This window comes from Triticum urartu, chromosome 5A (assembly GCF_056163025.1).
Source record: "Triticum urartu cultivar PI428250 chromosome 5A, HENAU_Tu73, whole genome shotgun sequence".
NCBI lineage: Eukaryota > Viridiplantae > Streptophyta > Magnoliopsida > Poales > Poaceae > Triticum > Triticum urartu.
In genome coordinates, this window is record NC_141877.1 from 352,656,272 (window position 1) to 352,669,434 (window position 13,163).

The following is a 13,163-nucleotide window of genomic DNA, read 5'->3' on the forward strand; positions in this document are numbered from 1 at the left end:
CCCTCAACATTTCCAAAATTTTGGCCTACCGCCAAAATATCTACCCCCGTCCCCCTTCCCCCTTCCCCACCCCATTTTCTCCCCGACCACAAGTCACATTTCCCCTGTTTCCTCCTTCCTTCCTTCCTTCCTAAGTTATAGCCGCTTCCTTGCTCTCGCCGTCTCGCATCCTACCGCCGGGGTCGCCATGGTCTTCTTCAAAGACCTCTCCAGCGGTTCCACCTCCGGCGATGACTCCTTCACCACCCGGGTATGCCTCTCTTCTCTCTCTCGGGCTATGACTTGGAATGAAGGATTTTTACTCGGCGGTCGATTTGAGTCATTTCTTCCTCTTGTAGCTCCCTAGGACCATCAGTGGCAACGAATGGAGCAGGGTGGCTGAAGATCTATCTGCTCATTGTCACCATCAATTCCATGTGTGAAGCTAGTTGCGTTTGAATCTGTGGACAGTGGAAGGAAGTTTCTGGCATGTGCAGAGAAGGTTAGACCCTCTTTCGTTGTTACAAATCATTTGTTAGATGTGATTCAGACACTGTCACGGTCCCAACCCATTCATACCACACCTTCAACCAAACGCATCCTAAGATAGTGTCATAGTTTGTACCTAGTATCTAAAATTGTTGCCATCTCATCAGCGGTGCCATTAGAAAATTATTTGGCACCGCTTCAGCAGTTTGTGCAGCCAACTTTGGTCCACACATCCGAGCAGCCAAGCAGTAAAATACTAAATCTTTATGGCACGAAGGAACTGGACATCGGAGCAACTAGGTGCTCCGGAGTCCGGGTCCCTGATTTTTTTCCGCTGCATCGGCTCGCCAGTGCAGGGCACCGGTGCGAGATGTAGCAATAGTTGTCTTTACACCAGTTTTGGCATACATAGTGGACAGCCTTAGTGCTATTAGTTATATGTTACAAAATTTGTGCATGTACACACCTGTTAGTATCAAATTGTTGTCATCCAAGCACTGTCGCTATGCTGTTGCAGTTATATTTACCTTCCTCATAAAATGTTGAATTTGTTATTTATTGTACATGAGTAAGAACTTGTAGCGTTGTTGTGGTTAATTATAGATTCTGATGTTCCAAAATTTGGTTGTTGTCTCAGTAGCAATTAATTCATTTGCACATTGATCTTTTTGAGAAGATATGTCATAATTAACATGTTTCTTCAGTTTTTCAAAATAAGCATTGGTGATTTTCTATGTTGCTATAAACCCATTTCCCCTACAGTTGTTACTGATCTAGTTTTAAATATTATAGGATGAACGGAAGTGTTCTTACTTGGAGTGGGTTGATCAAGAGTGGCCACAGTCTTTGAAGATGTGCCTAGCGAAGCTCTGGAGCATGTATGAGGAAGAGAATAGACGTAGGCTTAGATAAAGTGTTGTCAAAGCTGGAGAATATTTGAAGATGCGGGATAAAAAGAGGAAGGTGGAGAATGAGCTCAGATTTTTTAAATCAAACTTTGCTAAGATGGTGTTGGCGAAGGAGGAGGCACTTTCCCAGTTGGCCAGTGCAAAACAGGTTCTTACTAAACTGAAATCAGAGGTGGATAAGACGAGCCTGGATGATCTCGATTAGGGAAATGAATATATTGTTCTAATATTGTTCTTATGAAGTTGAACTAGCTATATGTTGTACGGTACTGTTTTCATGTAGCTATCGTATTGTGATGTTATAATATATTTATGTTCCTGATATGAAATTGGCAAACAACTGTTTGATATGAAATGTGAATTTGTGTAATACTGGAATTATTAATTGTAAACTAATAAACCTGATAAATGTGTCATGGAACTTTGCAAATGGTTCTAGCAATAAAAGCGCTTATGATAGATAGCCCAATGCCACACAGTTTTCTTCATCAAATCATGTGTGATGTAGTTGATAAAAGCAAACAGTTAACCAAGGCAGATCGTGTGTGATAGTTACACCTTTCACACGCGAGCCTACACATAAAATTGTGTGGGATGTACATACGAACAGAAATGTTTTCCTTGGACTGACTGTGTGGGATGTGCATAAGAACGGAAACATATTCCTTGGATTGACTGTGTGTGATATACATACGAATGGAAACGTTTTCCCTAGATTGACTATGGGGTGTACATAAGAACGGAAATGTATTCCTTGGATTGAGTGTGTGTGATATACATACGAACGGAAATGTTTTTCTAGGATTCACCGTGTGGATGTACATACAATCGGAAATGATTGGGTTTCGATGCCTCGCCCCATCGCACACAAGCTCATTTTGCCCCAGCCTGTGTCCCAGGAGGGCCTATCCCCGACGATTTTTGGGTTGTGTGGGAAGGACCCCCTATCGCCCACACTCACTTGGCGACGGGTCCAAATGCCGTCGCGGAAAGGGGTTAAAAACCATTTGTATAGCACCGACGCGTACCAGTGACAACCCACCAGGGCGCGCCACCCCCTCCAGGCACGCCCAGTGGGTTGTGCCCACCTGATGGCCCCGCAGACCCTAATTCCAACTCTATAAAATCCTATTTTTGGAGAGAAAAATCAAGGAGGAAGTTTCACCGCATTTCACGATACGGAGCCGCCGCCTCCGTTCTTCATCAGGAGGCCAGATCTAGAGTCCGTTTGGGGCTCCGGAGAGGGGGGATCTTCGATCTTCGTCATCACCAACCCTCCTTCATCACCAATTCCACGATGCTCCCCACTGGGAGTGATTAATTCCTTCGTAGGCTCGCTGGTCAGTGAGGACTTGGATGAGATTCATCTTGTAATCAAGTTAGTTTTGTTAGGGCTTGATCTCTAGTATCCACTATGTTCTGCGATGGATGTTGTTAGGACTTTGCCATGCTTAATGCTTGTCACTTTGGGCTCGGGTGCCATGATTTCAGATCTGAACCGTTTATGTTTTCACCATTATATCTATGTTCTAGATCCGATCTTGCAAGTCATATTCACCTATTACGTGTTATGATCCGTAAACCCTGGGGTGACAATAATCGGGATACTTTCCGGTGTTGACCGTAGTTTGAGGAGTTCTTGTATTCACTATGTGTTAATGCTTTCTTCTGGTTCTTTATTAAAAGGAGGCCTTAATATCCCTTAGTTTCCTTATGGACCCCGCTGCCACGGGAGGGTAGGACAAAAGATGTCATGCAAATTCTTTTAATAAGCACGTATGAATATTTGCAGAATACATGTCTACATTATATTTATGAACTGGAGCTAGTTTTGTATCATCCTAGGTTATGACTGTTATATGATGAGTATCATCCAACGAATCCACCGTTCCAATGCCTAAGAATTTCCTACATATTGTTCTTGCTAAGTTACTACTGCTGTTGTTACTGTTACAACTGCTACAAAATCATTGCTAGCATTGTTACCGTTACTACTGATGTTACCACTACTATCAAAACTATCATACTACTGTGCTACTGACCACTTTGCTGCAGATATTTAATCTCCAGATGTGGTTGAATTGACAACTCAACTGATAATACTTACAAATATTCTTTGGCTCCCCTTGTGTCGAATCTATAAATTTGGGTTGAATACTCTACCCTCGAAAACTGTTGCGATCCCCTATACTTATGGGTTATCAGCGGACGCCACAGTCATTGATTGGTCGTAAAAAACCGACCCAGCCAGGCAAATTAAACCGGCTTCAAACACCTGGGTTGTCCAACTCCCAAATGTAGGGCGGATATGAGGTGCCCTGGGCGCGTCCACCGCGTCGGCCTGGCCCAGCCTGGGCCACCCGTGCCCCACAAATATCCTCATCCAGAAAACCCTAGACAATAGTCAATTCGCACTCCACTTCACTCCCCTCTCCGTCCACTCCACTTCCCATCCTCTTCGATCCGATCCGATCCGATGGTCGGCAATGGAAGCAATCCTGGCTACAGTGGAGAAGTCGACGGCTCCGACGACTAAGCAAGCCTGCTGCACGAAGCCGAGCCCGACGATGTGGAGGAGGTCGCCCTCGCATTGCGTTGAGGCTGTGACCCCCCCGATTTGACCATACACTAATCATACACGCAAACGTGTACGATCAAGATCAGTGACTCACGGGAAGATATCACAACACAACTCTACAAATAAAATAAGTCATACAAGCATCATATTACAAGCCAGGGGCCTCGAAGGCTCGAATACAAGAGCTCGATCATAGACGAGTCAGCGGAAGCAACAATATCTGAGTATAGACATAAGTTAAACAAGTTTTCCTTAAGAAGGCTAGCACAAACTGAGATACAGATCGAAAGAGGCGCATGCCTCCTGCCTGGGATCCACCTAAACTACTCTTGGTCGTCGTCAGCGGGCTGCACGTAGTAGTAGGCACCTCCCGAGTAATAGTAGTCGTCATCAACGGTGGCGTCTGACTCCTGGACTCCAATGTCTGGTTGCAGCAATCGGATATAGGAAAGGGGAAAAGGGGGAGAAAAGCAACCGTGAGTACTCATCCAAAGTACTCGCAAGCAAGGAGCTACACTACATATGTATGCATTGGTATCAAATGGAATAAGGGTATCATATGTGGACTGAACTACAGAATGCCGGAATAAGAGGGGGATAGCTAGTCCTATCGAAGACTACGCTTCTGATAACCTCCATCTTGCAGCAGGAGAAGAGAGTAGATGGTAAGTTCACCAAGTAGCATCGCATAGCATAAACCTAACCGATGATCCTCCCCTCGTCGCCCTGTGAGAGAGCGACCACCGGTTGTATCTGGCACTTGGAAGGGTGCGTTTTATTAAGTATCCGGTTCTAGTTGTCATAAGGTCAAGGTACAACTCCAAGTCGTCCTGTTACCGAAGATCACGGCTATTCGAATAGATTAACTTCCCTGCGGGGGTGCACCACATAACCCAACACGCTCGATCCCATTTGGCCGGACACACTTTCCTGGGTCATGCCCGGCCTCGGAAGATCAACACGTCACAGCCCTACCTAGGCACAACAGAGAGGTCAGCACGCCGGTCTAAATCCTATGGCGCAGGGGTCTGGGTCCATCGCCCTTTGCACACCTGCACGTTGCGTATGAGGCCGGTGAGCAGACCTAGCCTCCCTTATACAAGAGTAGGCGTTCCAGTCCAACCCGGCGCGCGCCGCTCAGTCGCTGACGTCACGAAGGCTTCGGCTGATACCACGACGTCGAGTGCCCATAACTGTCCCCGCGTAGATGGTTAGTGCGTATAGGCCAGTAGCCAGACTCAGAGCAAATACCAAGATCTCGTTAAATGTGTTATCTTGAAATAACCACGAACGCCGACCAGGGCCAGGCCCACCTCTCTCCTAGGTGGTCTCAATCTGCCCTGTCGCTTCGCCACAAAGATCCACTCAGAGGGCCGTCGGGACAAACGTCCTTTCAGACCCAATCCATGAATCACTCGCGGGTACTCCTTCGAGCCGACCCATCTTTAGTCACCATAAGTAACATATATTATGTATATAAGTATATACCCGTGATCAACTCCCGTGTGATCACGGCCCGATAGTATAGCATGGCAGACGGACAAGAATGTAGGGCCACTGATGGTAAACTAGCATCCTATACTAAGCATTTAGGATTGCAGGTAAGGTATCAACAGTTATAGCAACAATGACAGGCTATGCATCAGAATAGGATTAACGGAAAGCAGTAATAGGATACACTACTCTAATGCAAGCAGTATAGAGGAGAGTAGGCGATATGTGGTGATCAAGGGGGGGCTTGCCTGGTTGCTCTGGCAAGAGAGTGGGGTCGTCAACACCGTAGTCGTACTGGGTAGCAGCGGCGTCGGTCTCGGTGTCTAGCGAGAGAAGAGGGGGAAGAAACAATAAATATAATGCAAACAAATGCATGATGATGCATGACATGACAAAGCGTGATGCTAGGGGTGCCCTAACGCGGCATGAGGTGATACCGGCGAAGAGGGAAAACATCCGGGAAAGTATCCCCGATGTTTCGCGTTTTCGGGCAGAGGTGTCGGAGGGGGAAAAGTTGTGTGTTTGCTATGCTAGGGATGCGTGGCGGATGAACGGGCTGCGTATCCGGATTCGTCTCGTCGTTCTGAGCAACTTTCATGTAGAACGTATTTTCATCCGAGTTACAGATTAAAAGATATGATTTTCTAAAGATTTAAATCATTTTCTGATTTTAATTATTTATTTAAATCCAACATTATCCAGAACAGTGTTTGATGACCCAAGCATGACATCAGAGTGATGTCAGCAGGTCAACTGGTCAGTTGACCAGTCAAACCAGACAGGTGGGTCCAGTGGGACCCACATGTCATTGTTTGGGTCACTAACAGGGGGTTTAGTCTAACTAATTTGGGTTAATTAGTGGGTGGGACCCAGTAGTCAGTGACTATTTAGTTAATTAAATTAATTAATGAAATAATTAGCATTTTATTTATTTACAAAATGTTTTAAATGACGCGGGCCCGCATGTCAGTGGCAGTAGCTGCCACATCAGCGCAGTTGACCTCGGTCAACATGGCCAGTTGGGGCCCCCAGGCCCACAGGTAGTGACCCAGGGGTGGGCCCTGGTGTGCCAGCTCAGCGGAGCCGCCGGAGTAGCTCCGGCGAGCTCGCACGCAGCGACCGAACGCCGGCGTGCGTCGGGATTCGCCTACGGGGCACCAAATCGAGCGCGGACGGGCGCGTTGGAACGGCAAGATGACGACGCGTCGGTTGGAGGTGGTCTAGCGAGCTGCGGTGGTCAGAGAAGGGCGCATCGAGCTCATCGCCGGCGAGGGGTTTCGGGCGAGCAACGGCAACGGTGATGCGGCGCGCTACTGGGCAAACAGAAGAGCGGGGCGAAGCCTACGCGCGCGCGCGAGCACTATGGCACGAGCCCGTGACCATTTGGTCACCGGAGACTCGTCGGCGACGAGCTTCGTGGCGGCACGCTCTGGCGCTCGTCGAGCTAGGGGCTAGCGGCCACGGATAAGCGTGTGAGCGGGCGCGTTGCGTTCCTGGAAGCACCAGGAACACGATGTCGTGCTCAGGTGAGCACGACGGAGAGCAAGGCCACGGCGGCGAGGCGATCCGCAGCGACGTGCTCACGGCAATGGCGACGGGGCAACTACGGTGCGCGAGGGGGCTAACGAAGATGGGCGGAAGATGGGGGAGCTCACCGTGTAGCACACAAGATGGCCCCTGAACAGTTTAGTAGCAGCAGACGGGGCGTCGCCGGAGTTGGTGAAGAGCGGCGACAAGGCTCGTCAGAGCAGAGGAGGAAGACGGCGGCGTCGCGGGCGTTGCGGTGGCTCCGAGCTCCAACGGGATGCACCAGTCGAAGTAGCAGACGGCGGCGGACCTTGGGAACACAATGGGGCGACAAGGCGGGCGCGGTGGCCGTGGCTAGGCCGGAGCCATGGCGGCGGTGGCGTTCGGCGGCGATGGGGAAGGGGAAGCAGCGCGGTGGATCTGAGGGGGGAGCGCAGGCACCGAGAGAGGGAGCGGGGGGGAAGTGGGAGGCGGGTTCGAGGAGGCGGGGCGTGGCAGCCTTATCCCCTCCTCGACGCCGGCGAGGGGGTGCGGCGGGGACGCGCCCTGTTCCGACCCGGTTCGGGGGAACAGGGAAGGGGACGAGGCAGGGGAGCGAGGCTGGGTGTGGCCAGCTGGGCCAGGTGGGCCGGTCGGCCTGTGAGCTGGGCCGCCTGGTCCAGTGGGGCTTCCTTTTTTGTTTTTTTGTAATTTCTTTCTTTTATTTATTTTCCTTTTCTGTTTTATTTAGTTTAGGGCATTTAGGTATTTTGTAAAATTGTGTCTTCTACACCATAATTACTTATGCCATTTTTGGCACTGACCGAACATTTTTTTTTCAACTTTTAAAAACTTTTGTTGTTTGCCATTTTTCTGAATTGATTTTTGAATCGGTTTGAACTAATGAAAGTTTAGCAACAGTAATCAAAGATGACATGGCATCATTAGGAGAGTTTTACTATAGCCTAATTATCCGGGCGTTACAGAGGCGGTCCTGGCTCGACTAAGGCGGCACCGGCAGCGGCGGATCATCTTCCTCAACGCCCGTTGCCCATCCACGTAGGCGTCGTCGGTCCATCCCGCCTGGCACGCAGCTCAGGCCACTCCGCTCCCAATGTTCTTCAGGTACACCGCCCACCACCATCCTCTGCTCTAGAAGTGGCACCCGGCCATCATTGGGTCCTCGTGCCCACGTTGGGCCGACGCGCACGAGGACGCGCAAGTCCGAGGCACGAGCATCCCGTCGCAAGAGACAACGAGTAATGTAGAGAGCGACCGCGGGGGGAGGCGCTGACCGCGCGCCGATCACGTGCGAGTGTCGATCGATCCGTGCTCCTTGCGTCGGTCCTCCGCCGTTCTCTCATGACGGCGGAGACGGATGCGCGGCGCCTCCACCGCAAGAATGCCAAGGCGCTCCGAATCGACATCGAGTTGTCGGAGCGCGAGGCAAACAAGGAGGCGATGTCGAAGGCGAAGGTGGTCTGTCATGCGAAGAAGCAGGACCAGCTGATCCGGAGGCTCTAGGGGCAAGCATGCTCGAGGACTCCGACCTGATGGGCGAATCCACCTCCAACTCTGACTACGACGCACAACCGCCCGCTGACGCCTAGATGGAGAAGGGGCACAACCGTGCCGACGACTGGAAGAGGGAGGGGACAATGAGGAAATGGTGATTTTCTCCATCCTTCTCGTTTTATTTATATTTTATCTATGTTTTAAGTATTTGTAGTATGCATTTGCAGTGTTCGCCGATTAACTTCTCGTTTTATTCATATGTTATCTATGTTTTAAGTATTTGTAGTATGCATTTGCACTGTCCGTCCATTAACTATGGTCATTTTGTCTAGCTATGAAATGATGATACCATGAAATGCATGTTGATCGTGTTTATACATAGCGTTGCATGGATTGCATGGGTTTGAGTTTCAGATATGAGAGACATGGATGTGAAAGCTAACATGCGTCCACGGACGTTTGAGGGATCAAATTTGCCAATTCCGACGATAGATGCTATGATGTGTGATCGTAATCAGTTGGTTGAGCAAACGAGTTTATATTTTTTTCAAAATGAGGGGACATCCCTCGGCCTCTACATCGAGTGATGCACGCAGCCTTTTATTTATCATATCAAAATTCATCATCCGACCATAACAAAGTTCAACCAATAAATTGTCGTACATGACTACATGAAGGATAAATTAAAATGTAAAAAATCATAGGAAAATGAGCCTCATGCATCACAAATCCTACTAGTAGGCCGCCAACCAAATCGGTTGAACAAATCCCGAGAGACCATCTCTCATCAGTTGCACCCAAAGACCATGGGCGCCCGAACTTCCTCCTTGTGAAGTAATGACCACATATGGATCCAACTGGTAGCCTTGAAGATAACTTGCAAAAAGTTTGAAACTTTCGTTCTGTTAAAAATACAATCATTACGAGTGTTCCAAATGCCCCAAAGTAAAGCTCAAATTCACACACAGATCTAAGACTTAAACTTGTGGTGCACCCCATTAACCAGTTTCCAAACATATTCGTGCTACTCGTAGGGGAGGTAGGTTGAAAACTATATAGACCGTTCTCCATAGTAACTTGGCAACTGGGCATTGAAGGAATAGATGCTGAATCAACTCCTCATTGCCACAAAAGCAATACTTAGTGCATCGTTGCCAATCTTTTTTTTTCAGATTATTATCTTTTGTTAGGATGATCTTGCGATCCAAATACCGCATGCAGATTTTTATTTTCAGTGGGACTTTCAGTGGGCAAAAGAGTTCATATGAAAAAAAGAGAGACACGCGGCCTGCCCTCCACGCCCATAGATTGGGTGTGGACTCTCCGTGGGCGCGAGCCTCCACGCCCATAGAACTGAGGCCGGTGCGGCGGATAACCCTGCCACGCCATGGTCACGTACGTGCACCAAACCAAGAGCCCAAGGAGAAGACGAAACGGCACGCTTCCTTTCCCATCATCAAACGTTCTGCCGCAACGCTGTCTTATCTGGTCCGACTATTCTGCGCCCACACCTTATCTCCCTTGACGTCCTAGTCACCGCGCCGTCGACAAACCCACCCAAAATCTGATCCGCGCATCTCCACTTTCACTCGCCTCCTTCCTTGTCAAGCGATGCACCACCGATTGATTTGGCTCAAACAAATTAACACCTGCAAGGCCGCGACGTTAGAGTGAACCGTTTACCCTAGAATCGACCACGTAGAGTGCGAAAACCTGGAGCTAGAGTAGATTAGAGAACCTGATCGCGTCAGCAGTGAGTGTGTGTTATCCATTAATAATAATTTAAAATCGCGTGAGGACGGCTAACACCGTCGTCGTCGTCGTCGTCGTTAACCCGGCCTTGTGTTCCTGATGGACTCTGTCCAATCCGAGGTAAGGAAACGTTCCTGGTTACTGCCAAATTATTAGGATAAGATAAGATAAACGCGTGCGCCTAAACAAAGTCGTTAATTGATTACTCACAGGGGCAACAGCTTTCTTCTTCTCAGTTAAAGAAAACGGATAGGGACAGACGAGTCTCTCCGCATGGTCGTAGCAGGCCATGCCTATTTAATCGCACCCGTCCGCTCTCCCCCATCTCTCTCTCTCTCTCTTCTTCTTCTTCTTCGTTCTCTTCAGATCCCCGGAAGCGCCAGACCCGGAGCAACTGAGCAGCAAGTTCTCGGGCATGGACGACGACGGCGACTGGATCGCGGCGAGGTACCTCCTCTCCTCCATCCTCGGCCGGAACCCGCTCGTGGTCGACCACGTCGACGAGGAGTCCTTCCCGGTCGACCACGCCCCCGCCGCCGCCGCCCGCGGCGGGCCGGCGGAGGCGCCGGTGTGGCAGCCGCCGCCGGCTGTGTTCGCGGTGCCGAGCCTGGCCGGCACTGTTTGCGCGGTGTGCACGGAGGAGATCGCGGTGGCGGACCCCGTGGTGCGGCTGCCGTGCGCGCACTGGTACCACGCCGGCTGCATCGCGCCCTGGCTCGGGATCCGGAGCACCTGCCCCATGTGCCGCGCCGAGCTGCCGGCCAGGGAGGAGGCCGGCGGGGCCGGCGCCGTCGGCCGCGAGAAGCCCCCGCGCGCCGAGGCCGGGACCAGCGCCGCCGGCGTGCGGCGGGACGCGTCGTCGTACGGGGGGTACGTCGCCGCCGGGGGCGTCCTGTCCGGCTGATGGACGGGCGAGCGGGCCGTGGTGGACCGCGTCGTCGTGCGCGCGCCATGGCTTTTGTCTATTTTTTTCTTCGCCGGAGGAGTGCTGCTCGATACCTGTTGTACAAATGAAAAAATGGTTAATTATTAACATGATGTTGATTCTTGAGGGCTTAACTCGTCATTAGCATCTGCTGAATAGAAAAAAGAAGAAGGAAAAGCACTCGATGATTGTAAAGAGGAAAAGGGGAAAAAAACTTAGCTGTGAAGTGAGAATCTGATTCCCTGTCGGAGGGTGATGAAGGAATACAATGCCTTTGCCAAAAGCAGCTATCACCATTCTTCCTTGGTCTATGCTACTATTTTAGTGTAAAAGAAGTCATCTTCAAGGTTCAGTAACCAAGAGAGTACAAGATCACGTACATAGATGTTGCAAATTTAAAGATGTAAAATATACATCTTGGAAAAGTACATTTTACATTTCAAAAAAGAGCCAACTCCATCAGATAATGTATATTGAAGATGTAAAAAAGTAACTCCAACAGATGATGCAAAGTGAAGATGTAAAACAAAACATCTGAAAAGAACTTAAAATTTTCACATGTTCACAATATCAAATTATTACATAATTCATCAAATCCACAACATCAAATGCAACACAAATACAACAAAATTATTGCACAATAGAGCAAACAGTTAATGGAACTAGGCGGCTTTCTCTTCATGCCATTTCCAATACTCCATCAAATCCTTCTGAAGTTGATCGTGTGCCTCGGAGTCTCTAATTACATTGGACACCTTCATGAAACGTTTGATTCGCTCCTATTTTCTCATCGGCATAACACGTACGCCCATCAGATCATAGAAGGTGTAATTTAAATCATGTCCACGCTCATTTTCAATGATCGTGTTATGCATGATCACACAAGCAGTCATAATATATTAAGGATTTTTTTATATCAGAAGCTAGATGATCATCGCACAGTAGCAAAATCCCAAATGCCCTCTCTACATCTTTCCTAGCCACCGTTTGTTTGTTCTGAAAGATGAGTTCTTTCTTACCATAGGGTTTTTCGATTGGCTTGACAAAAGTACTTCACCTCGGGTAGATCCCATCCGCAAGATAGTACCCATAGTTTTTTGTGCGGCCATTTGTTTCGAAGGTCATCGGTGCTGCGTCTCCATTTGCTAATTTGGCAAAAAGAGGTGACCGGTCAAGCACGTTGATGTCATTGCAAGATCCAGGCATCCCAAAATATGAATGCCAAAACCATGTTTCTTGATCGTCAACGGCCTCAAGAGTGATAGTGGCATCCTTCCCGTGACCCTTAAACTGTCCATGCCATACTTTTGGGCAATTTTTTTCATTTCCAATGTATGCAATCGACGGAGCCTAGCATACCTATAAACCCATGGGCTTTGTTCATCTCCAAAAGTCTCTGAGTGTCTTGAGCATTGGGTGCTCTCAAGTACTCTGGACCAAACACTTCTACCGTAGTCTTTTGTAAATTGTTTGATATAGAAAATAGAAGTGCTCCCTGCCATCGTCAAGTCGTCATCAATGTAGTATGCCGGAACACCATAGGCCATCATGCGCAAAGCGGCAGTGACCTTTTGCTCGGTGCTATTTCCAAGCAACCCGGCATAATTCCTTCTCTTCTGCTCGGTGCTATGTCCAAGCAACCCGGCATAATTCCTTCTCTACTCGAAGGATCGATCATGCTGCTTCACGGAAATGCAAATATGGATGGACAATTCTTTGGACATTCTGAACCTGTGTCGGAAGTATCTCTCTGGGAAAACGGGTGGTGAACCAAAATAGTTGCGCATCAACCTATTGTGCGCCTCAACCCATTATCTCCAAATGAACTCTCAGCCATACACGGAACCGTCGTGCTTTGGCTTCTTGATGTAGGGTGGAACCCTAGATGGCCGATCTTTCACGAAAGGAGCGGATCCCTACGGGGAACACGAAGAACACGAGGGGAATTCACGAGGGAAAACACGAGAGAATCACTGAAACCAACAAGATTCGATTACACATGTGCTAGATCCCCGAA

At 48.9% G+C, this 13,163-nt stretch overlaps 1 protein-coding gene across 1 annotated transcript; it reads left to right on the forward strand.

The window, feature by feature from the left end:
• Positions 1 to 10,481: 10,481 nt before the first annotated feature.
• LOC125508884 (uncharacterized) lies at positions 10,482 to 11,272 on the forward strand. Its single transcript, XM_048673680.2, has one exon. The coding sequence runs from the start codon at positions 10,637 to 10,639 to the stop codon at positions 11,123 to 11,125; it is 489 nt and encodes a 162-aa protein (XP_048529637.1). The 5' UTR covers positions 10,482 to 10,636; the 3' UTR covers positions 11,126 to 11,272.
• The last annotated feature ends 1,891 nt before the right edge of the window (positions 11,273 to 13,163 follow it).

Coding starts and splice junctions, on each gene's coding strand:
- LOC125508884 (XM_048673680.2), top strand. CDS start 10,637: ATGGACGACGACGGCGACTGGATCGCGGCGAGGTACCTCCTCTCCTCC.